Genomic DNA, 24761 nt, shown 5'->3' on the forward strand with positions numbered 1-24761 from the left:
TGCACACTTATATGCATCCCCCCAACAACTCACTACATGTATGCTAAACTCCCCAGCACTTACCTGTAATGCCATCTCACCCACTGAGAGTAATGGGTGAACAAACATTTCCGTGCTAATTTGAGCAGCTGAGTAATTAATTATTCGAATGCATAATTGCCTTACCACAGGTATTTCTGCAGGAGAGCACATGGCTAACTAGTATGGGCTACAGCCTTGGAATACATCATTAACATGTAGCTTAGCCAAGGAGCTAGCCCACCACAGAAATTCTATAGACCATGTAGAGTCACTGTGGAGGCCCTGTCTCTGAACTGGAATGGACTGCCGCCAGCAAGAAAACAGATGTTTTAGGGTAAGTTCCCTTAGCTAGCCTCTCACTTTTCTCTGTCTTGTACCAGCTTTTGTGTGGTGCTCTCTGCCTTGCTTTCAGACTTTGAAATATGCCCTCCTGCTAGACCTCCTCCACCTTAGAAATATTAGTAATGCTAAAAATATCTCACCTCAAAGTCCTCAATCTTCACTGCAACATGAATAGGTTATTTTAGCAAGATGTTCCTTAACCAAAGAACCCTCATCTGTGGAGCAAGCTTCATAGTTTACCTTAACAATTGGATAGGTACCCACACATTTAATCCTGGGGAGAGCAGTAATTCCCTCAATGAGAGAGGTGACAAATCTGCCCACTAAACCCTCTTCACTTGGCTATTCTCCTTTGGACTCATATCTCTAAACTGCTCCATATTTTGTGGAATCTTCCCCTTTTTGTCTCATATTTTTGCCCTGTCTTTCATAAAATTGTTGATTTTCTGTTAAACCACTGAGGATTACAGTCAGTCAGTAATGCTAGCCATTAGAGTTTCATACTTATTATTTTTCCGAAAATGTATTTAGAGGAACAGTTGTTGCTCTGTTCACTTCTTAAATAAAGTAGGCTATTATTTGTGCTTCACTGCCCTATATATTCCACTAGGAAACAATATGAATATAAAGAAAAAAGTCCGCTGATCAGCACAATAAAGGTGTATCCTCCAATAAAGCCCAAAAAACGACACCCTCTGTTCATAAATAAAAATGTAAATATATTTAATAGGTGCTGACCACAAACAAACCACACAGAACACAGATTAGAACATGGATTTAGCGCGCTTTCGTCTCTAACCACGAGACTTCATCAGAATCCAATGGTCCAGTCCGTGGTTAGAGATGAAAGCGCGCTAAATCCATGTTCTAATCTGTGTTCTGTGTGGTTTGTTTGTGGTCGGCACCTATTAAATATATTTATATTTTTATTTACGAACAGAGGGTGTCGTTTTTTGGACTTTATTGGAGGATACACCTTTATTGTGCTGATCAGCTGACTTTTTTCTTTATTTTGGTTTTGGTGGGTGTTTGGAGTCGGAAACAATATGAATATAGCAGAACACATCCTTCACTAGGTATCTGCAAATATACATCACAAGACCATTATACCTAGGGATTCTGAATATCAACTAGAACTCAACATACAAACACTCCTTAGCTATCTTAAATTTTTCAAACCCTCCTCATCTACCCTAAATCTTTATGGCTTCCAGCAAGTCATCAAAACATCATTTAGAATAAACACACTCAACAACATTACTTCAGGACTGGATACTTGTATCCAAACTAAACAAATGTTCACACTCACTTATACTCCCCAGTACCCTTAGTGATTATCTCCCACCTTTGCTGTAAGTCTAGTAGCCTAAAAACTAACACTTCCATATCATACAAAAATTATCCAACTTTATCCAAGAAAGGTTCTGCTTCACCTTTAAATAAATTAACTGAAATATCTTAAAATCTGTACCACTTGATGAATCCCTACAAAAAGTCAACAGTACCTCCTGCAACAATCTCAATGAACAAGCCATACTTCTTCTTCTTCTTTCAGCTTTTACCAGTCAGGGGTCGCCACAACAGATCACCTTGTCTGCTCATGATTGGCAGTGGAGTTTTTACAGTGTTGAGTTGCCAGCCCGGTGCCCAACTTCCACAGAAGGCACACACATGCATGCACTGTTGCCTGGGGCCAATTTTGAGTGTCCAATCCACCTACAGAATGTCTTTGGGATGTGGGAGGAAACCGGAGCATCAGGAGGAAACCCACGAGTCCACAGGGAAGACATGCAGACTCCGCACAGAAAGCACTCCAGCTGAGGATCGAACCGAAGAACCTCTTGCTGTGAGGTGGCAATGTTAACTGCTGCACCACCACAGCCACCCAATGAACAAGCCATACTGTGAAGTAAAGTAGTCAAAAGTAACCCTGCCCCTTGCCTATCCACAAATACCAAAAGCATCATGCTTAAAAGAGGTGAAGCATGGAATGTCTAACTACAGAACAAAACCCAACAAACCCATTGGTAATTGACTAAACAACACTTCGACTACAGCACGTTCCTTCAAACCATTTCCTACTAGCACCATTAGAAAGTTCATTCAAAATTTCAAACCCAAACCTATAACTGAAGACAACCTCCCAAATGAATATCTAAAAACTGCAGCCTCCACCCTAACTATTCTACAACAACTTACTCAAGAATCATTTTCTTTAACTGAGATGTGGCTTAACAACTACTGACTTATATTAAACCCTAAAAAAAAAAAAAACAAGCTATTACTCTTTGCCTCAAGAACACATGCTCCAAATAAAACTTCATTTTCTATCTTCTCATCTAACAACACCACACAGTAAACTCTTTGGTGTAATAATAGACGGAATTTGAAAATTTGAACAACATATCCAACAATGTATAAAAAAAAATATTCTATAGACCAAAACATTACTTAACAGACTCTACTAAGAAAGAATAGCCATAATATACCTTTTACCTACCGTTCTATATGACTCCCCACTTCTCATAAATCTACGTACCATACTACAATAAAAACATAAAGTAACCTACAACATTCATTACTAATCAGTCTTTCAGGTCACATTACTGCATATCCCTCAAACAAATTAAATGGCTTGAACTTAATCACTACCTATCTCATTCCAAGTTAGTATTAGCCTATCATGTTATGGGGTCTATACCAGAACATTGAAGTATTAAAACTTCCAATGTTCTGATATCAAACACTATTCAGCGAATGCTAAGAATAGCGACACTGCAGAACAGCAAATTCTTTCCTCAGGAAAGAATTTGGTTGGCCGTTTCTGTGGCTTCACTATTCTTAGCGCTGTGGTGGAAAGTTACGAGTTGGGTTCAGGTAAGTGTGTGATTGTTTGTATGTTAGGATTAGGGGTGAGTTAAGCGAGTTAGGGTTAGGGCGCGGGTTAGGCATGTGTGCGATAGTGACAGACTTTAGTGTTAGGGGTGGTTTAAGTGAGTTAGCGTTAGGGTGCAGGTTAGGTGAGTGTGCAATAGGACCTTAGGGTTATGGTTTGGGTTAAGGTAAGTGGGTAGATAGTAGTGGATGTTTAGTTTAGTGTAGCGTTAGATGTAGGAATTTAAGTGTATGTGTGTGGTTGCTGTTTGTTTGATGTGCTTGTGTTGTGTGTATGTGTTTCGGAGCAGTGAATTTTTTCCATGGGAAAAAATTCGCTGTTCTGAATGTTCAATATTTTCATGTTTAGATGTTTTGGGGCCAATGAAATTGCATTTGCTATTTTCATCTTTCGATAACATGATATAAATGCACGTTATGTACAAGCCCACCAAATGCCCAGCTCTGAAGATTTTATACATACCTCTTCTCCACAAAGAAATTCTCTGTTCCAAAGGCAAATTGCTTCTAACTACTAGGAAATCATTTAACTAAGCTGGAAACACCATTTATTCTAATTAGATATCCAAACTGAAGAACTTTTTCCCTATCAACCCTGAGAGAACTCAAAAACCAACAGGCTTTCAAAACATAAATAAAGCAATACCTTATTAACTGTTGGACTTCATCCTGTTCTATCCCATGATGACCATAACACCAATAATATCTCACCCTCCCAAGCTCCTCATCTCATCAACCTACCTTCAACTTCACTAATCCAAATTAAATCCAACATCCACACTGTCTAATCCTAAATGGGATATCTGTCAACCACCTACTGCATCAACTCCACTTTTTCCCGTAATACACATGGAATCAAAGAGCCACAATAACAATGACTATCACCCATCTAATATTTCCTTGACCCTAACCAAAACATATCATGTTCTCCTGCTCCTACTTTGCTGTATAATACTAACAATTTCCTTCCAACGTCATCCATTGTAACACTACCACTGCTATATCCACAGGAATTTGTCTACCCATTTCACCTGCTTTACTGCAATTCCTTGTAACCAGCACATCTTGTTAAAAAAAATCAGCAGCTTGCAACCTCATCAAACTGTAAACTTTTTTCCCATTGTAAATATCAATATTTTACTTTAATGTTGTATATTTCTATACATTGTTTTCTCTTCCAACCTTATCAAAGAGCAAGTGGTGTTTGTACACTGTAAATAACAAGATATATGTTGATATTGTATAAACATTTACACATTTCTTTTTCTATGTTTTTACTGTGTCTTCTATGTATATATTTCCAGTGTTGCAGTGTTTCTCACCAGGCCTTTCCTGAAAAGAGGTAATTAGACCAGTCAGACTTTACCAGTAAACAAAAATAATAAATAAAAGCAAATAAATGTACAATTGTCCTTGATTTTCAGCCTTTGTTCCTGCATTATTTTTTGCTTTCTCCAGAATTATCGAGTAAAGTTGAGAGATATGTTCAGATTTGAAAGCTGACCTACCTTCTGCCACCTGACACTCAGCAGAGAGAGAATAAATGGGTTGATCTTGATCCCCAGGTAGAAATAAATGGGTCATAAGACTCTTGCATAGTCTCTTGATGGTTGACATTTGCCCCTGACAAAATGAATGGGCCAACTAGCTGAAAGGAGAGTAGACACTGAGCATGCTCAGAGGAAGACAAAAATATATAAAAAGTAATTATTCTAACTAAAATTATTATTCTAACTAAAATTGTAAGAACAGAAGAAATGTTTAGCAGGTCATCTTCATGCATTATGCTAATGCCTGACACGAACTGTAATTATGCATGTAGAATTTTATTTTTAATGCTATAACAGTGCATTTCTTCTTTACAGGTTTAAGCTTTTTAGACGGCGAAGAAGATGTTTTCAAAACTGTGAGAGAAAAACTGTGGCCAACATATAAGGTAGAGCAAAAGCATAATTGTGCAATGCTGGTGTTTTTATTTACATTTATTTCCTGTTTTTATTCCTGACCAATCAGTTAACATGCAGGGACAATTATGTACAGAAGTGAAGCAATGGCAGGACAGAGAGAGCAGCTGCCCTGGACTCAAGGTGTTAGAGGCATGATCAGCAGATGCTGATGGTGTGACAGTGTAAGAATTAAGAAAAGAATGCTGATACTGAAATTACAGTCATGTCCTGTGTACCGAACTAGTTATGTGTGATATTTTAACACTGTAGCAAGTAGTTTGCTACAGTTTCAGAGCAGAAGAGTTTTTCTTTTCCTTTTTTTGTTTTATTTTTTTGTCTCCACGTTTTCTGGTTTTACTAAATAAATAAACAACAACTGAATGAATACATGAAAAAAATGCATGTATAAATTCATATCACTGAAGAAGTAAAATAATACCCCATAAGAGACTTGGTATGACCTTCATGTTAGTTTGCAGCATAAAAAAGGGGTTTTCTGCCATGCAAAGGGGTCACAGGTCCAAGGAATCAAATTATGATTTCTCAGCATGCTTTTTGAATGCCACTGAAGTAAAATTTTCAGTATAAGCAGACAAGACCCCTATTCAAATCATAGCTAACTACAGGCATCCAACTTTGACTTAAGATGCCCACTCTGTCTGTCTGGACGTCTTCAAATCTATCAAGATTCGACCCTTTACCCTGATCTTGGGCAAATTTAACTATCCAACCAAAGATTGGAAGAATTACTCATGCCAAAACACAAATGCCCAGAGATTCCCTGATTTCATCAATGTAAATGCATTGGACCAGCTGGTCGACACTCCTACAAGCGGTGAAAATATCTTGGGCTTGGTACAAACCAAGATGAGTAACCACTGCAGCATCCCTCCAGTGTCATCCACCCTGGTAAAATCCAACCACAAAGAGGTCACTTTCGAAGTCACCATCTCCCCTGAACCCTCCTAGCTAGGGTCAAACAAAAAATCTTCTCCAAAGCTGACTACAACCTCCTGACGGAAGGTATAAACAGCTTCCCAGCCCCCTCCCCCTCCATAGGAACTGGCACATATGTCAAAACCTACACCAAAGTACTACACGAGCATTTACATTGCTGCATGGAATCAGTAATACCCGAAAGGACAAAGTCATCCTCTTCAAGGAAGAGTAAACCTGTCTGGTGGACATCTGCAATAAATAAACTCTATAATAAAAGGAAAAACTTGTTGTCCAGAACAAAGAAGGAGCAGGTGCCTCACTGAATCTCTCCTTAGCCTGAACAAGTAAATAAGAGCACTTGTGAAATCCTACAAAACAAACTTTGAGTCCAAACTGGCCACATCTACTAAAGACAATCATAAGGCCTTCTTCACATATGTCTGCAATCTCAAAGGAAGCATTCACATCTGCTCAGAAGTGGTGGTCAATGACACCACATACACAAATGCCGAAGATATAGCCAACCTGCTGACAGACAGATTCAGTGAAAACTTCACCCCTCAGTCCCTCCCATCAGTAAATCAGGGCATCCCCAGCACCTGCCCCCTCCCCTTATCTCTAGGGAGCAAGTCATCACTGCCCTCTCAAAAGTAAAAAATACAGCCTCCATGGGACCCGATAACATCCCAGGCTGCATCCTACATGAACTCAGGCAGGAACTTGCAGCACCATTAGGCACCCTGTTCAACCAGAGCCTGAGTACCAGCTTAATCCCAGGCGAGTGAAGGACAGCCACTGTCATCCCTTTGCACAAAGGTGGAGCATCCACTGATCCAGGAAATTATAGACCCATCAGCCTAACTAGCCTGATCTGCAAAGCCGTGAAGCAGATTATCATGGACCTCATTAAAAAGGAAATTGACAACCTCCAAACACTTGATCCCACACAATTTGGTTTCATCAAGGGAAGGTCATGCCTGTTAAATTTGGTCGACTTCTTTGAGACAGTCATCAAAGCCATGGACGAGGGGAAGACTGTGCACACCGCCTACCTTGACCTGGCCAAAGCCTTCAAAACTATTCCCTACTCAGGTAAAATAGATAAACACTCTCAACTAGGCATCAGTCCGTATGTTACCAGATGAGTAGAAAACTGGCCCACTGATAGAACCCACCTAGTCAAAGTAGGGGAAGCCACCTCAAGCAGTAGATCCGTAACAAGCAGTGTACCTCAGGGATTGGTCTTGGGGTGTCTGTTGTTTATGGTATACTTTTCTGAGGTGCAGGCCAAAACCAGTGGGCTATGGCTGGCCAAATTTGCAGATGACTGCAAGCTGGGCTCTGTCATTAATTCCCCTAGTGATGTGGACATCTTCCAAGAGGGTGTCACCCAAACAAATGACTGGTGCCAGAAACATGCCCTCAAACTGAATGCCAAAAAATGGATCATCATCCCTTTTGGGGAGAGTGATGTACCCACAAATTATCACATTAATAACAGGTCATAAGCATGCAATCAGTCATGAGGGACTTGGCCACTCAGGTTGATAGCAAACTGACTTTAGACCACCATATTGCCTCCATTGTACGTAAAGCTTTCTATATGGCCCACCTCATTAGTAAGGCTGTCTCATCCAGGGACAAGGTGGTCATAACATCCCTGTATTCTTCCTTTATAAGACCCATTATTGAGTACAATGCTCCTTTCGGCATGTACCTCACAAATCACATGCAGCAGCTGAAGAGACCACAGAGGTTCCTCACCAGGAGAATCCATGGCCTCCAACAACTACCCTACTCAGATAGGCTAAAAGCCCTGTTCCTCTACTCAGTCTCATACAGACTCCTCAGAGGTGACCTCTGTCTGGCATACAAATCAATCTCAGATGCCACTTTGATGGGACTGCTGCATATCTGTAAGTCAAGCTCCATTTGAGTAACAGGCATGCGGACCTCAACCTGGTCTGTGACATCAGTAGGACTTGTTGGCATGGCATATTTGTGTCCCAGAGACTCCTCCTTCTGTGGAATTGACACCCTCTCCACATGAAACAGAGTACCACATTAACCCTTTTTAAGTGCAACCTGGATAACTGGATGGGGAGCAGAAAATACACCTCTGGGGTTCCACCTGTGTCCCTGCTGGACAGGGGCATTGGGTGCTGACTTGTTAGAAAATGGACTAAATTCTTGGCTAGACTTGTAAGGGCCTCAGGGCCAATAGCCTAGTAACTTCCTATGAGCTTATGAAGACAGCGCCACATTCTAAAGTATTGAATGGCTTACTGAATAATGTGAAATGGCTTAGTGAATAATGTGATAGGGAACAATAGTGTGATAAATCAAAGTGCAAATGTCATCTGGATGTCATCAAGTGAAGGTAGTATCACAAAACGTGTGTGCACATGACACACGATGTAAGTAAGGATGGGGTTTTGCAACTTTTTTTGAAAAATACTGCAATATTCCAAAATTTAGACTGAATACTGGAAAAAGATATGCTTTCACTGAATTGGGTATTTAAACAGTACACTTATTGATCATGATGTGTATTTCTTACCATATTTACTGTTTGCAGTACTGTCAAATCATTTCGTGTTCTGTATTTAGAATCTGTTTTAATTCTGTGTATGTATAAAAGCAATAAGCTTTGTAACAGAATCACTCTACTGACCACATGTTGCACATGAATTATTGGTGTCATTCCTGGAATTTTTGTTTAAGGACCTGCATTTATTTCAAAGTTTCTAAAATCTGGAGTTAATTAACACAAGGGCCATATGTGAAGATCCTCTATCCCAATAATAGCCAGTTTTAACCTTTATTACTTTCTGGTCTTAGGAATTCTGAAGTAGCTACAAGTCAGCAAAACATCTGATTAGAGTTTTATTTGGCAGGATCCAGTTAAACTTCTCTCACAATATCATTCTGAAACTGAATGTAGAGATCCTGTAAATATTATAGTTTAATTAGGATTTAATATAAACTTCCTTAACAAGGGAAGTTTGTGTGCATTAATAAATATCCACTGTTTACACAAATAAATGCAAAAGTGCACATACAGGTAATAAACCTAAAATGTTTCATGAAGAAGGGACTAACCTGTAAAAACATTTTTCAAAAATAGACATAAAAGGGAGTTGCTCAAGAATTTTTTTCTTTAGAGCTTCCATGCAACATAGTATTGAAGCCATAAGGTTAACTATGGCTTCTAACCATGAAGATCTTAATACTTTTATTAGTCAGGAGACTGATTTTATATGAAAAGTATATTTCAATTCCATTTATGACAACACTTTTTGAAGTGATTGACAATATACTGAGGATAAAGAATGGTGTATAGTTATCCATAAAAATTATTATACTATTGTAACTAACGAGGGTTATGACTGGGTTTCCAATTATAACTATATTTTTGTGTGCTTGAGACATGGATGGCATCTCTGTCAAAAACACATCATAATTCCTTCCTTCCTTACTTCCCTCTGTTGCTCTTCTCTCTCTCTCTCTCTCGCAGGGTGCAAGGGAGTTACAGGGTTCACTGGAAACATTCCTAAAGCATGCACACAGCAGGCTCATCCAATAGACAGTCTGAGTCCACTCAATCCACCCACCATTTTTTTAGGACAAACTGTGTACCAGCATTGCCCCTTGTTCTTTAGGTAAGTGTTAGGGGCATCAAGTCTTCTGGGTGTATTTAGCGAGTAGTCTGAAGACAAGTGTTTCAGTGTCCTTATTTGTAAACAATGGCCTTATAGTCTGTAAACCCTCCTCCACCGACATCCTGCTAGTCAGCTTTTACTTTCTACATCCTAACAGACGCTGATATTTGCTCACACTGTTCTTACTTAAACTATTTCTTTCTCTTATACTTTCTTCACTTCTAGACTTGCTATTCCCATTATTTATATCCCGCTGTTTTTCTTTAGTGGAACAGCATGCCTTCAAGGATGTGATCTGTGGGCTTCCCCTTTCCTTTCTTATTTCTTCTTGCCCAAGACAGTTATTAAATCACTTTCAGCTCTGAGCTAGTACTTGCACACAGTCAACATTGACTCAATGCACTCAACTGTATCTTTAGTGTGTTTTTATTTTTCTATAGAAGCGTCCCTGCAAGCAAATGTATATGTATGTAACATTGAAGTCCGCAGTCTGAACACCAGCATGGGGGCTATGTTTTTATGCAAATTATAAATATTATGGCAGCCTAAAACAAAGAGCTTTGTCCACTATAATAGCTCAAGTTTCTTAGACCACAGAAGTCCCATTGGTATTTTCTCTTTTAACTGCGCTCCATTTATTACCTTTGGCAGTCCACTGTCTCCATTCCTTAAGTTTAGTTCTCTTTTTGTGTTACCAGTATTGTTCCAAAGATGTACTTGTGCATTTGGATTGTTTTGCTGATCTTTGGGGGGGGGGGGGTAACATAGACATAGAGCCTATTTCTTGTTTCTGGGGTAATTTACATGTATCTCCTTTCTACTGTTCATTCTCTATTGTACTTTATACCTCACTCACCCCACTCTCTCTCATCATTCCTTCCTTCTCTCTCTCTAGCAGGCTGCAAGGGTGCTCCAGAGTAAGTGATAAAAGGCTATTTAATGTTTGAAATTTATGTTACACTTACTTGATCAATTCATTTATGTTTGTCTAACTGGTGCTTTGCAGACATTGTTGCTGAATCTAAGTTCTACCTGTAAATGTACCTTCGACTATGACTTGTAACCATTGTTTGTATTTCAGTTGATTTGTGTTAAAAATTTTTGTAATGGCACCTAATATTTGTCATAATAATTCCACTGTGTTTAAAAAGGACTGAATGCTTCTTGTATTAGCATAAGTCATTATAACTGGTGTTAAATAAGGTAGAAAGGTAATCTAAACTGTAGAGATCTCATGGCATTATCAAGTCATTTCATTGCCAAAAAGTGTTTGTTGGAGTGTAAGTTAAAGTAAGTGCTTGTTAAAACTTCTGCTCAATTTAAAGTGCTTATGAGGTTTGAGCATAGTTTTGCAATTTTTCCTGCCTTATCCTTAATTTTTCAGTGTTCCTTTGTTGTTCTGGTGCTAAAAAAAGCTTTTTGAAAGATTGATGTCTTTAATTGATAAGGGTGTTAACAAAATAGTACTGCTTGTTTCATTTTGAGGATGTGTTGTTTAAGGTGGTAAATCAAGTGGCCCCATCACGCCAACTATATTACAGAAATTAATTTCTATATTTATTACGAAACCACTTATAATTTCAGTTCATTTACTGATGGCAGCATTCTGTTGCATATAATTCATCCCATCGTAATTTAATTGGATTTCTACTGGACCTTGAATACATCTTTTTTCCCTTTTGTTCAACAGGTTCACTGGAAACATCCATAAAGCATGCACACAGCAGGCTTATCGAGTAGACAGTCTGAGTCCACTCAATCCACCCACCATTTCTTTACCTTTTACATTTATTAAACCTGTGTCATAGAGCAACAAAATCAAGACTTTCATCTACTAGCACAGAGGCCTTTTAAACTGTATTGTTTATTTTACCTTTCTCTTTCAGCAGATATGTGGCTATTTATGTTTCGTTGCTGATTGTTTTTCTCTGTTTTTTTTTGCCAAGTTTTCAACGTGCTTTGCTCACTCTCACTAACACTTGGGCTTACTCCACTCCCCTACCCTTCACCCAATTCCCACCCACACCCTCTTACTCTACATTTATACTTCCATAGCACCACCTACATATTAGTTAAACCCACACCATCAGTTTCCCCAAAAGAAAAACAATCAGTAAAATTAACCATTAGTATCTAGTTCACCCTGCCAGTTTATTATATTAAAAAAATATATCCACAGTCCTCAAAACACACACTGCCTGCTTTGCATTTTGTTCATAGTTTCATAGGTTCATAGGGTGGTACTAAGCTATTAGCCCTAGGGCCTATAGAAGCCTAGCCATAACAATTCCCTGGCTATTTCTTCCCACACTATTTATTTCCCTGGACCCCTGTCTAGCAGGGTGACTGACGTGATCCCCGGGGTGAATTTCCTTTCTCCCATCCAATCATCAAGGTTCCTTTTGAAGAGGGCCAAAGAGGTGCTCTGCTTGACATGTATGGGCAATCTATTCCAGAGACTGAGGAGTCTCGGGGTCAGGAACCTATCCCTCCAGCATGTTTTGTTTATTGTGATGACAAGGTGTAAATCCCTGGAGCGTGTGGCTCTGAGGGATTAGGATTTCTTTAAGTGCAGCATGTCCAACAGCTTCGGGTTTGACATGGCCTTGTATGTTAAGCAGAGATTGTCTCTGAGTAGATGATATGTGACATAGTATAGCTGGACTTTTTTAAGGCGGTCAGCATAGGGCATCTGCTTTAGGCCTGTGATTCTTTTAGTGAGGTATTTCTGTGGCCTTTCCAGTTGATGCAGATGTCTGAGAGGTACATACCAAAGGGGGTGTTGTATTCTATAATGGGTCTAATGAGGGATGAGTACAGTGGGACAATGACATCCTTTTTTCTGGATGAAAAGCCCTTAGTGATGAGGTGTGCCACACAGAAGGATATTCTGACTGTTGGGGCGATGTGGTTATCGAAGGTGAGACTACTGTCCACCTGTGTCCCTAAGTTTCTTATCACACTTTCGGTGTTTAGTGTACTGCCACCTATGTGGTAATTCATGGGTACATGTTTTTTCCCAAAGGGGATAACTATACATTCCTTGGGATTGAGCTCGAGCCCATGGCTTTGGCACCAAGCATCTGTTTCTGTAAGGCCCTTTTGTACAGTATCCACATCATCTGGGGATTAAGTAATGGCTCCCAGTTTGCAGTCATCTGCGAACTTTGTTAGCCAGAGTCCCTTAGTGTTGGCTTGTACTTCAGAAAAGTAGATGCCAAACAATAGCGGCCCCAGGACTGAACCCTGAGGTGCTCCACTTGTCACTTGTCTGGAGTACCTCAGGATACTCCACTTGTCACTTGTCTGGAGCTGGATTTGGAGTCGGCTACTTTTACAGTGTGGGTTCTGTCAGTAAGCCAGTTGGCAACCCATCAAGTGAAGTAGGGATTAATGCCCAGCTTAGTAAGTTTATCTATGATTCCAGAGTGGGAGATGGTATCAAAGACCTTGGCAAGGTCCATCTAGGCTGTGTGTACCGCCTTACCCTCATCCACAACTCTGGAGACTGATTTGAAGAAGTCAATCAGGTTCAGGAGGCAAGATCAGCACTTCACGAACCCAAACTGGGTGGGGTCCAGTGTTTGAAGGTTGCTAATGTCTTTGTTTATAAGTTCCATGATAATACATTCCATGGCCTTGCAGATCAGGCTCTTCAGACTGATGGGGGGGGGGGGTAGTTCCCGGGATCCAAGGTGGATCCCCCCTTGTGGAGTGGGATAACTGTAGCTGTGTGCCACTCAGTGGGCACGAAGCCTGAGGTGAGGCTATGATTAAACATTACACTTAGGTGAGGTGCCAGTTAATTTTGTAGTTCATGTAGAACACAGCCCGGGATGTCATCTGGTCCCATGGATGCTGTATTCTTAGCTTTGGAGAGTGTGTTTTTTACCTGTGTGGCCATTATTACTGGAATTTGGCAATCTTCCAGTATTGATATGGACCATTCAGGGGCTAAGAGGGGGGTGAAGTTGGCACTGAATTGATCTGCCAGGATATTGGCAATATCCTTGGGATTAGTATATTTAATACCGTTCTGTTGTAGCTCAGAGCAGATCTGAGTATTGCCATTTAGATTCTTGACATAGTTATAGAATGCCTTGTGGTTGTCTATGGAATCTTTGGCAATTTTATTTTCATAACTAGCTTTGGAGGATTTTATGAGGGATCTCAGCTTCTTACTGAAGCTGGTAAGGGGAGTTTTTTGCATCCTGGGATTTTCCTTTTTTCTGCAACAGTTTCTTCCTTTTGTTGTAAAGTTTGTTTATGGCAGGGAACCACCAGATTGGCTTCCTTTATTTGGAGGAGAGCATCTTGCTTCTATTTGGGATGGCATGATTCATGCATGAGTGGATGTGCTCGTGCAGTGCCTTAGTGTAGGCTTCAGCAGTCGAACTTTTACTTCTTGTCTGCATGGGTGTCATGAAGTTTGTCACTTCTGACTTCAGTAGCATTAAGTTGGCTTTGGAGAAGTTTTTTATGGAGGTTTCCTTACTGGGGGTGGGGGTGGGATGTGGATGTTAAGGGTGATTAGCTTATGGTCAGATCTGACTAACGAGGGGGTGACCATAGGTGTGGAGCATTGATTTCCCCATGTTGGTAATGACCAGGTCTAGGATATTGGAGCCCCTGGTGGGACTATGGATTAGCTGGTCCAGGACATTAGAATTTATGAATTCCAAGAACCGTTGGGCAAAGGTGTTGGTACACAAGTAGTTTTCTCAGTTAATGGCAGGGTAGTTGAAATCACCCAGTATTAGGGTGTTTTTTTGTGTCTTGTCACCCTGCCAGGATATTATATTAAAAAAGTTATCCATTAACAGCCACCCAAACACACTGCCAACTACTAAATATCTGGTTGACCCTGCCAGGAAAAAATATGAATAAAGTCAAGTGTATCTGGATGACCCTGCCAGGAAAAAAAAAGTACATAAGTTTCAACTGACTAACTGATAATTATTATCGAGTCAGTCAGTTCCCAATTAAATGTAAGCATTTTTTTTAACTCACGTTATCCAAAAAATGTATCTCACTCATGGTCAGATCCAATGACTGCACCTAAAGCATGGGAAGGGAACAATAATGGTTTCCCTTCTTTATACACTTACAGCAGCAACCGCTTCATGTACCCAGATTACATGATGTGCTGCTGACTCACAGTCTGCTTTCCAACAATATTCCTCCGGTTAAAATTGCAATGATGTCTGGGCATCTTCTTTGATGCCCAAATACCTTCTAATTTGGACTGTTTTAAAAACAGTCCAGCCCAGCCACAAGACAGAAGTTTTCATATATTTTTTTTTTAATTGGAACTCGTGCACTCCGAGTTTCCCAAATGGTCATCCTTGCATTTTTGCACTGGCGATCTGCTGCTTGTGCTATATGTAAGTAAAATCTTTTTTTTTATTTTTTTTACTTTCACTTTTTTTTGTACGTAAAATTGTGTGTGTGGAGGGGTGGTGGCTGCAGACCAGCAGTCCAGTGCCATGAGCTGCTCTTGTCTACAGAAATTAATAACTACAGACCAGTAGCGATTCTGTCCCCCTCTCCAAAATATTAGACAAATGCATCCATATATTAGAGAAATGCATCCATATGCAGCTGATGCAATACCTAACATTAAAGAACCTGCTCTCAGAAGCACACCATGGCTTTAGGTCCCAGCACAGCACCACTACTGCTCTACTACATTTTTCCAGTATAATAAACCAACATAAAAACAATGGTTTGCTTGTGTCCACTATGTTCTTCGCCTTGTCAAAGACATTTGATACTGTCTCACACCAGCAAATGCTCGTTCGACTCTTCTCAGTAGGACCTTTACATTACTCCTTGTTGTGGTTTCTTAGTTACTTATCTGGAAGGCAACAAGCCATTAAATGGCAACAGACCACCTCATCCTTTCAACCAGTTACTACATCTATCCCTCAGGGCTCTACCATGAGTTCTTTACTATTTAATATATTTATTAATGGCCTCCACACCTCCACTCACCATGCTAGTTTAGTTTAGTATGCAGATGACTCAAAATTAATATGTGCAAACTCCACTCACATAACCTGCATGCAAGGCCTTAACCTGGTCTGTGACATTAATATAACTTGTTGGCGGGATAGATTTGTGTCCCAAAGACTCCCCCATCTGTGGACTAGATTCCTTCTCCATGTCAAACAGAGTAGCTATCTAGCCCTCTTTAAGAGGAATCTGGACGACTGGATGGGAAACAGAAAATGTACCCCTGGAATCCCACCTTTGTCCCTGCTGGACAGAGGAAACAGGTGTTGACTTTGAGGGAACATGGGTGAAATTCTTGGCTAGGCTTATGAGGTTATTTTGCTGGATCTGTGTCTGGCTTGTTGCTGGTTATTAATGCTAAAATATATATATACCAACTCCGAGATTGCATTACAGTGGGGAAAAGGGCAAATTTCCTGATCCCTACCATAATGCGATCTCAGTCAGAATGGTTCAGCCATGAGGAGACAGATACATGCCATCTTGAGCAAAGCAGTTGGGGCTGTTAGTCATCACATCCCAAGCTGGTAAAACCCCCTTGAATGACACAAACAGCTAAGCCAATGGTTGAAGTCAGTTGGCTTTTAATTGTATTGTGGCATCATCTTTGGTTGTGGCACGACACTGCTCTAGGCTAATTTCACACCATGTTCTGATGTGTGTTCAGAAAGCTCCATCATGCCCCTTTTCATTTGACTCAAAGGGATGTGTCTCAAGTCATTCACTGCACAATGACCAAGCCATATGTGTACCTATGGTGAAGGGACCTGAAAGCTCTAATTGTGAATCCTGGCACCTGAGAGGCTGTTAACTGTCACCTCCTCCTTGCTCAGCCTGATAAGTGGTGCCTCTATGTGTCAGACTATGGAGTCACCTATGATCAAGACAGTGCCAGCTAATTTATCCTGGCTTTGTTGCTTTAAGAGCTTCTGCTTGCTAGATGAGTGAGATGATTGACCAGTAGCTTTGTATGTATGTGCTGCATACTGTTTCATATCTCTCAACTGTCCAGATTTTCACACAATGTCCAGAATTTTGCCTCATATTTTTGGTCTGTTCTTCATAAAAATTGTGATTTTCTTGATTTTTGTGGCCAATCAATGAGGACTGAATTCACTAAATAATGATATGCATTTCAGTTTCAGACTTCTTATCTTTCATAAAATGTACGGTAGCACAAGACCTTTTATTCTACCAACTTTCTAAATTTATAAGAGCAATATTTAGAATTTGTCCGTATTTCCTCATAAAGTGTGTAGATTTTCTGGAAAATCATTGAGGATCGGAGTCACTAAATATTGACAGACATTTGAGTTTCGCACTTCCTATGCTTGAATGCCAATGCAAAATCTGTTATTTGAGCAACTTTCTAAATTTTTAAAAGCAATACGTAAAATCTCACCATATTTGAGGACCTTTGTCCCACATTATTCAACACATTTTCCTTCATGCTCCCTATTATTTCATTTGTCTTTTTGGATATGTCAGTTTTTTTGTTGTGCTGATTCATGTTTTTACCTCAAGCTTAGCTTGCAGCTATTACTGTTCAGTGTTTTATTTTTCTTTTTGTAGTGGATCTTTTCTCCTCTGGACTTCTCTGAAAAAGGGCTTCTGGCCTAGTCTGACTTTCCCAGTAAACAAATGTAAAATAAAATAAACAAATGTAAAATAAAATAAAATAAATTATTTTTGCCTTCATACAGACTTTTCATGCTAAATGTTGAGAGGTATGGCTGCTGGTAGCTGGGCTGCACACACAAACAGTGGTAAGAAGAAGCCTGTCAAAGTTAGGACAAGCCATTTATATAGAGCAAAAGTGGATGTCTAATTCACAAGATTTAGGGGAATGTACACTTCCCTCTGTGTTATGTAAGAGAAGGAAATTACCTGTGTATACTACCTACTGTGGAGCTATCACTACTGTGAGACTGTGCTCAACAGAACCCCACGCATTAAATACTAAACGAGAAAACAAAAGAAACAATGTAAAAAATAAGTGAAACCCAAAGTCAAAGAGCTCAAACAGCTAGGGCATGCGGCAATTAATAATAATCGTTCATCAACATCTTATTACAATATTAAAGATAAATTAGCAGGCCCATAGTTTTTTTTTACTCAAATGATTTTTATTTTGATGAAATAACACAATAATTTAATACATTCATAACATTCAATAACTATTTACAGTATTTACATTCAGCCTGACAAAAAGGATTCAGATAAAAACATTTGTAGTTAAATAATAAGTTAATATATAAACTATGATAGTTAGGAAGAGTTTGGTTCCATCTGTAGGGTATCAGTCAAATTCAAAACTTTCCTCCACGGATTAACCGATGGCTTAGGAAAAGTTCTTAACTTTTTAGTTCTTTTTTCCATTAGTATGCATTTCTTCAGTGATGATAGGAATTCCTCCATTGTAGGTGCTACATTAGAGTTCTATCTTCTAGTTGTACATTTTCTGGCTATTGCTAACATTGTCCACAACAAATACAGGTCATCTTTCTTCATATTATTACTATTAACAACATTCAATAAAAGTAGGGACTTTGTCAAAACAACTATCAGTATAGATAGCTTGAAGAAATTTGCTAATTTTATTCCAGTATGGTTTAACGAGTGGTGTTCGAAAGACGTGCATGAATGGGTGTGCCTTCTTTGAAGGTTGGGCGTCGGGCTGGCACATCGGCACCGTAAAAATCGCCTGCCAATCATTAGCAGACTTGAGTTCTGCTGTGGCGATCCCTAACCAGGAAAAACTGAAAGAAAAACAACATTCCAATATGGTTTAATATTAGTACAGTCATAAAAAATATGAGACCAGTCAGCATTAGTGGACAGATGACATCTCCAGCATAACTTGCTGTTTGAAGGGTTCATTTTTCAGAGTTTCTCAGGTGTCAAAAAGGATCTGTGTAGAAATTTCCAATGAAAAATCCTCCAGAATTGTGAGTAAGAAGTCAGTTTAACTGAAAATAAAATGTTTGTTTTATCTTCCATTGATAATGATACTTGAAACCCTTTAGTTAGGTATTGCCAGTAGGAATCTTTAGGAGCCAGATTATAGACAAAGTGTTATATAAATATGACAATTCATTCTTAACATTCATATTATTATGCAGAATTCCAAAAATCCAGTTTATAATTTTTTGGTACGGTTTTGAAGGATGAGTTATGTTTTATTCTACACACATCCTTAGTGTATGCTGTGACACTCATTAGGGGATAGGCCATAGGTTGACAATATACTTTGTGTGTTCAAAGCTTGTTGGTTTTCAATACATTGCAACCAACAAAATAGGTTATTGATTTATTTACATTTGCTTACCGGGAAAGTCCGACTGGAAGCAGGTCCTTTTTCAGCGGATGCCCAGAGAGAAAATTTCCACATCATGTACATGATAAATAGAGATACAAAGTTTCAGCAATAGTAAACAACATTACAGGTTGTTGGCTTTAATACAATAACAAGATATTGATTATCAACAGTATATACAGTAAATGTTGCAAGTTAAGATAGTTTCTTGTCGTTTATAATATTAGTAACAAAGTTGTCAGACAAGATGTTAAAGTATGTAAAGACAACTAGCTATTTCTGACTGTGGTTAGTAGTGACAGTAGTATAGTTGGGTTAAGAGTCTAGGTGGGGGGGTAAGGGTGGGGGTGTTAGTTTGGATTAGATCAAGGACAAAGCTAGTGCAAATTTAAGTGGAATTTGAGCGCAGTCTTGAAAAGGCTGCTGGAAGGTAGAGTAGTTATAGAGGGTGGAAGGTTGTTCCAAAGTTTAGATATGGTACATGAAAATATGGCTTCTCCTGCTGAGTTTTTGGGTTTGATAACAGTGAGTTGATTTTTGTTGCTTGATCTTAGGGGCTTAGTGGGGTGATAGGGTTGGAAAAGGGTTTGAAGAGAAGGGATGTTAAGGGGTGGTTAATAAGTTTATGAGCGAGGGTGAGTTGATTAAAGTGAAGGAGTTGTGGGAGTTCTAGCCAGTTTAGTTCTTTAAGGAAGATACAATGATGGCTGCGGTAGGAGGTTCCAGTGGCAAATTTAGACATTTTGTTGTAACAAGCATCCAGCTTGTATAGGCCTGTCTGTCTAAGGCTGGTAAGTATGGGGGATGCATAGAGTAGGGTGGAGATTAGCTGGGAATTGGCTATAGAGATTCTAGCCACCTTGGTTAGGAATTGGCAGCTTTGATATAATGCACCAAGTTTCTTGTGAACTTTTTTTATTGTGAGAGATATGTGGGTGTCAAATCTAAGTTTGTTCTCTAGTTCCACACCGAGTAATTTTGTGTGTTCTGATGGAGAGATGATGGTATTGTCTTTGGCAAGAATTTTGAAGTGGGGGTGTTTTGGGTGGCTTTGGATGGTTGCAACAGGAAAAGTTTTGTCTTATTTGGGTTGAGTAGGATGTGAGCATTGGATAGCCAGCTTTCTACAGAAGAGAATGATTCCTGTGTGATTTATTGTAGTTCTGGTAGAGTGGTGGCAGAGTAGATGAGAGTAGAGTCATCTGCGTACTGTATAAGAGATGCTTGTGTGGTGGCAGTATGTAGGTTGTTAGTGAAAAGTGAGAATAGCAGAGGGCCAAGGATAGACCCTTGGGGAACTCCAAGAGTAACAGGGAGGAGAGGTGATATGTTATCGTCCCAGATTACTGATTGCTGGCATCCATGTAGATAGCTGTGGAGCCAGTTGTAGGCTGATTGTGAAAAGGAGAGGTTGGGGAGAGTAGAGAGTAGTAGCTCATGAGATACCATGTCAAAGGCCTTTGAGAGATCTAGAAGTATGGCAGTAGAGAAGAGGCCATTGTTTTTGTGATGAAGTATAGTGTTGGTGAAGAAGAGCCGAAAGGAGGTAGTGCTGTGATATGGCCTGAAACCATGTTGGGTTTTGGAGAGGAGATTATTAGCTAGGAGGTAGTTGGAGACCTGGGTGTTGATGCATTTTTCAACTATCTTGGAGAGAGGGGAGAGAATAGCAATGGGGCGGAAATTGGATAGGTCGGTGGAGGGGGTGCCTTTGTGGAGGGGAATGATGTGGGATATTTTCCATATCAAGGGAACATAGCCTTCTGTTATGGAATGGTTGATTAGAATTGAAATTGGGTAGGCTAGTGTATCAGCTGCAATTTTCAGGTATTCAGAGGGGAGGTTGCCAGCTGCGGGTTTGGTGGGTTTACGTTTTGACAACAGTCTTTTTATGTTGGAGGTAGGTACTGAGGTGAAGAAGTAAAGGAGTTGGGGTTTAGGGTTAAGAGATGGGGGGGGGCTGTTGTATGGAAGAGTTGTTTGTTTATAGATGTTTCAGTGAAGTGTTTGTTGAAGGATTCAGCAATACTGCTGGAGGTGGGGGGAATGGACGGCTGGGCGGTATCAACCTTCCCTGGGTGGAGGATAGTGTTAATAGTGGACCAGCATTGCTTAGGGTTGTGGTTGGTAGAGTTTAGGGTGGGTTTATAGTAGAGGGATTTGTGTAATTGTATATGCTTTTTGGCTTTATTGCAGTTCAAGGAATGATTGCCTATCTGAGTTATTTTTTGTTAGTCGCCAGTGCTTCCAGGCCTTATCTCTGGATTTCATTAGGGTTCTGGTGGTCTTTTTGTAACCATGAGGCACGCCTGGATCTGACTTTGGCATTTCTTACAGGAGCATGGATGTTTAGGATGGAGAGGAAGGTACTGTTGAAGAAGTGGACAGCCTCATCTAGGTTGAGGTATTGTTGTAGTGGCCAGTTAATTTTTTGCAGGGAGGAGACGAAGGAGTTGGGGTTGAAGTTGGACTTGTTCCGTATTTGCTTGTGGATAATGGGCTTCAGACTGTTTGTGTGATGCCTAATTAAGAAAGTGGGGGAATGGTCACTAAGACTGTCAGGTAAGCAGCCTGCTAGGTAAGAGTGAGAGGCTTTGTTGACTAGGATCCAGTCAAGTAAAGTATGATTGTTAGGGTTTTTGTTGATTTGGGTAGGGGATTGAATGAGTTGAGTGAACCCATAGACATTAAGGTGAATGGTTGGGAGCTGTTATTACAGGATAGCCAGCTGATGTTAAAGTCACTGAGATTGATGGTTTCCTGTGGTAGAGATAGAGTAGCCCAGCTCAGGAGATTTTGTAGGGGTGTAATATTTTGCCCTGGTGGGAAATAGCTGATATTGATTTTTTTTTTGCTTGGGTTTAGTTTGAGATTGGCATAAAGGATTTCTTCATTGTTGTGGTGAGGGGCAGATGAATTCAGGAGTTGAATATTGAGGTGGTGTTTAAATATCAATGCTACACCAGCTCCTTTTATGGACACTCTGTCTGTGCGAAGGATGTTGTATTCAGGTGGAAGTATTTCCTCACTTTTGATGTGAGGTTTGAGCCAGGTTTCAGTTAGGAAGAGAATATCTGGGGAATATATGCTTATGCTGGCATGTAGTTCTTGGATTTTATTGCATATGCTTCTGATGTTTAGGGGCATTATAAGTAGGTCTGTTGTTTTCTTGTTGGATAGGTGTTGAGTTGTGGGGGGGGGTACTTGGACTAGGGTTTGTCGATGGGTTGCATTTGGGAGGAGCAGGGTTTGGATGGATGTCTCCAGTGAGGGCTAGTTTATAGAGGGTGTTTAGGATATGTTTTATATACATAATAAATTGCTTATGGTATCTTAGGAATATTTTATTTTTGAGTGTGTTAGGTGCTTGGTAATGGAGTGTGTGTACTGGGAGGATGGTTTTGGTGGCAGGGATTGTGTAGTTATAGTGTAAATGTTTGAGGGAGGGTGTTGAGAGAGTACAGTGGAAGCTGTTGAGGCATGTGACTGTGGAGCCTTGATAGGATGTAATGTGAGCTAGAACTACACAGGTTAGGATTGTTATTATATTAGGTAGTAGCATGATTGTGTTGGATGTAGCGGGAGGGGGTGAGTAGGGGTGTAGCCTAATTACTGCCAATTAGTAGTGGGGTTAAGGCTATAAATAAATGCAGAGGTACTGGAGGTGGGTGGAAATAGGGGACAGGGAGTGGAGCAGAGAGAGCATAGCGGAGTGGGCTAGAACCCCCCCCCCCTCCAGGCGAAAGATTGCAGGGTAAGTGTCTAAATAGCCAAACTGTTAGGAGTTATTAGAATCTAGTAGGGAAAAACAATCTATAGATATGATTTTAGCTGTGCCCTTTCTGGGGAGATACCTAGTTTGAAGCAGACAAAAAGTAGCAGTTTAAGTACCGCTTTGCCTTTATTGTACAAGTGGGCAAATCCAGTGTATCTACTGGGTTACCTTTTTTCGCTTAGAGCTTTATCTTGGTTTACTGATAACTGAAAAGAAAAAGTTAACTGGGGAATGTATTTACATCAGATGGGGGTGGGGGTGCAGCTGTCGTCCCTAGCCGTCGGTAGAGCCAGTTATTTCTGCTTTAGACCAGGTACTTTCTACAGTAGCAGGCTAAGAGGGAAATGTAGCTAGACACCTACAGTAACTTCTTTTCTGTTTAAAGCCCCTGAGTCCTTGTGGCTGGTTTCTTCACTGCAGATGTGGCCAATGGCATGTGATTATATTCTCATAAACCAAAAATCGCTCTCTATGTGTTTTATCAGGGAAATCCGTTGTAATAGTAAATGGTATTAATAATCTATGCCACAGTTTTATATCTAAATTTGTGTTAATGAATTTTCTAAACACATCAAAAATATTGTTTATTAGTGTTAGTTTAGTTAATTTTGTTGTACTATACTGTAAATTTAAACTTAAATCGTGCCATATCTTGTTATCTTTGTCCGTTACCAAAGCAGTCTTTGATAAACAGTTTTCATTCATTAGTATAATGGTGTGTAACTGTTAGGCCCATAGTTTTTAACATCAGTAGAATGTCCCCTGTTCCTAAAGATAAATTTACTAATAGTCCGTTTGCAATCTTGTATGGTGGAAGCTCTATAGATGGATACATTAAACAAATATCCCACAGAGCATAAAAGTTACTGAGGTTACCGCAGTAGCTCTTTAAAAAAAAAACTTTTGAATTTACCGTGAATTCCAGTTGGTTTATTTACATTTGGATATGCTATTTTGGGTCTATATTACATTTTCGAAAGTCGACAATATCGAATCTGATATTGTCGACACGACAATAGCGAACGCTGAGAATATCAAATGTGTAAATGGAAATCTCCGTAAGGGGAGATTTCCATTTACTGCAATGCAGTGCGGTCTCAGAGTTAGTATATTTATTAGCGGGGGGTGTGGGGGTGCAGGGTGGCTTGCCCCCCTGCCTAGACCCTTTAATTTTTTTTGTTTTGAATTTATTTTTATGAGCATTCAATGTTTTAATAGTTTGAGCAATAAAGGTTGACCTTTAGTGATTCGAACTATTAAACTTTCGATGTTCTAATATAGACCTACTATTTCACCAAGTAACCAAGTTGTATTAATGGCAAAAACAGAGTTTAGATCTCTAATGGATATGGCAATCAATTTGTGGAGTTCTTAACTTCAGTATTTCTGTGAAGTTCACTTACAAGGTGTTGTTAGTTTTCTGCTATAATTCACTACTTTCCCATCTTTTACAAAACGTTTTATATATACCTTTATACTGCAAATTGTAAAAGAGGCAAGGAAATTGTAAAGCTACCTATTAGAGGCTCTACTATCCTTGACATAATGCTTACCAACCTGGCCCCTGTTTGTACTCCATCCAGCATCTCCTCATCCCTAGATAAATCTGTCCACAAGTCTGTCATCTTTTCTGTCAGTCCTAGTGGTACCACAACACCCCCAAATGATGGAGTCATTAGTGCTTTGCCAAAGAAAACGTACTTCAGTTTGTAGAAGACCTGTGTAGAATTCCAAACACTGTCCTGCAAATGAACCCAAATGAGAAGGTAGCTGCATTCACTTCTGACTTTTACCAACACCCTAACAGCTCTATAGGAAAGTCAGTACATGCCCACCCTAAATATTATGGT

At 39.8% G+C, this 24761-nt stretch overlaps 1 protein-coding gene across 2 annotated transcripts in view; it reads left to right on the plus strand.

The window, feature by feature from the left end:
- MPV17L (MPV17 mitochondrial inner membrane protein like) overlaps nt 1-24761 on the plus strand; it is a 203747-nt gene that overhangs the window by 105949 nt on the left and 73037 nt on the right. For both annotated transcript variants that reach the window (XM_044080654.1, XM_044080660.1), the window contains one exon: nt 5124-5194. In XM_044080654.1, the coding sequence (XP_043936589.1) occupies nt 5124-5194 (71 nt within the window). The remainder of the gene's footprint in view (nt 1-5123; nt 5195-24761) is intronic.

The sequence above is a fragment of the Protopterus annectens genome, chromosome 1.part1 (genome assembly GCF_019279795.1).
Source record: "Protopterus annectens isolate FY-2018-M chromosome 1.part1, PAN1.0, whole genome shotgun sequence".
NCBI lineage: Eukaryota > Metazoa > Chordata > Ceratodontiformes > Protopteridae > Protopterus > Protopterus annectens.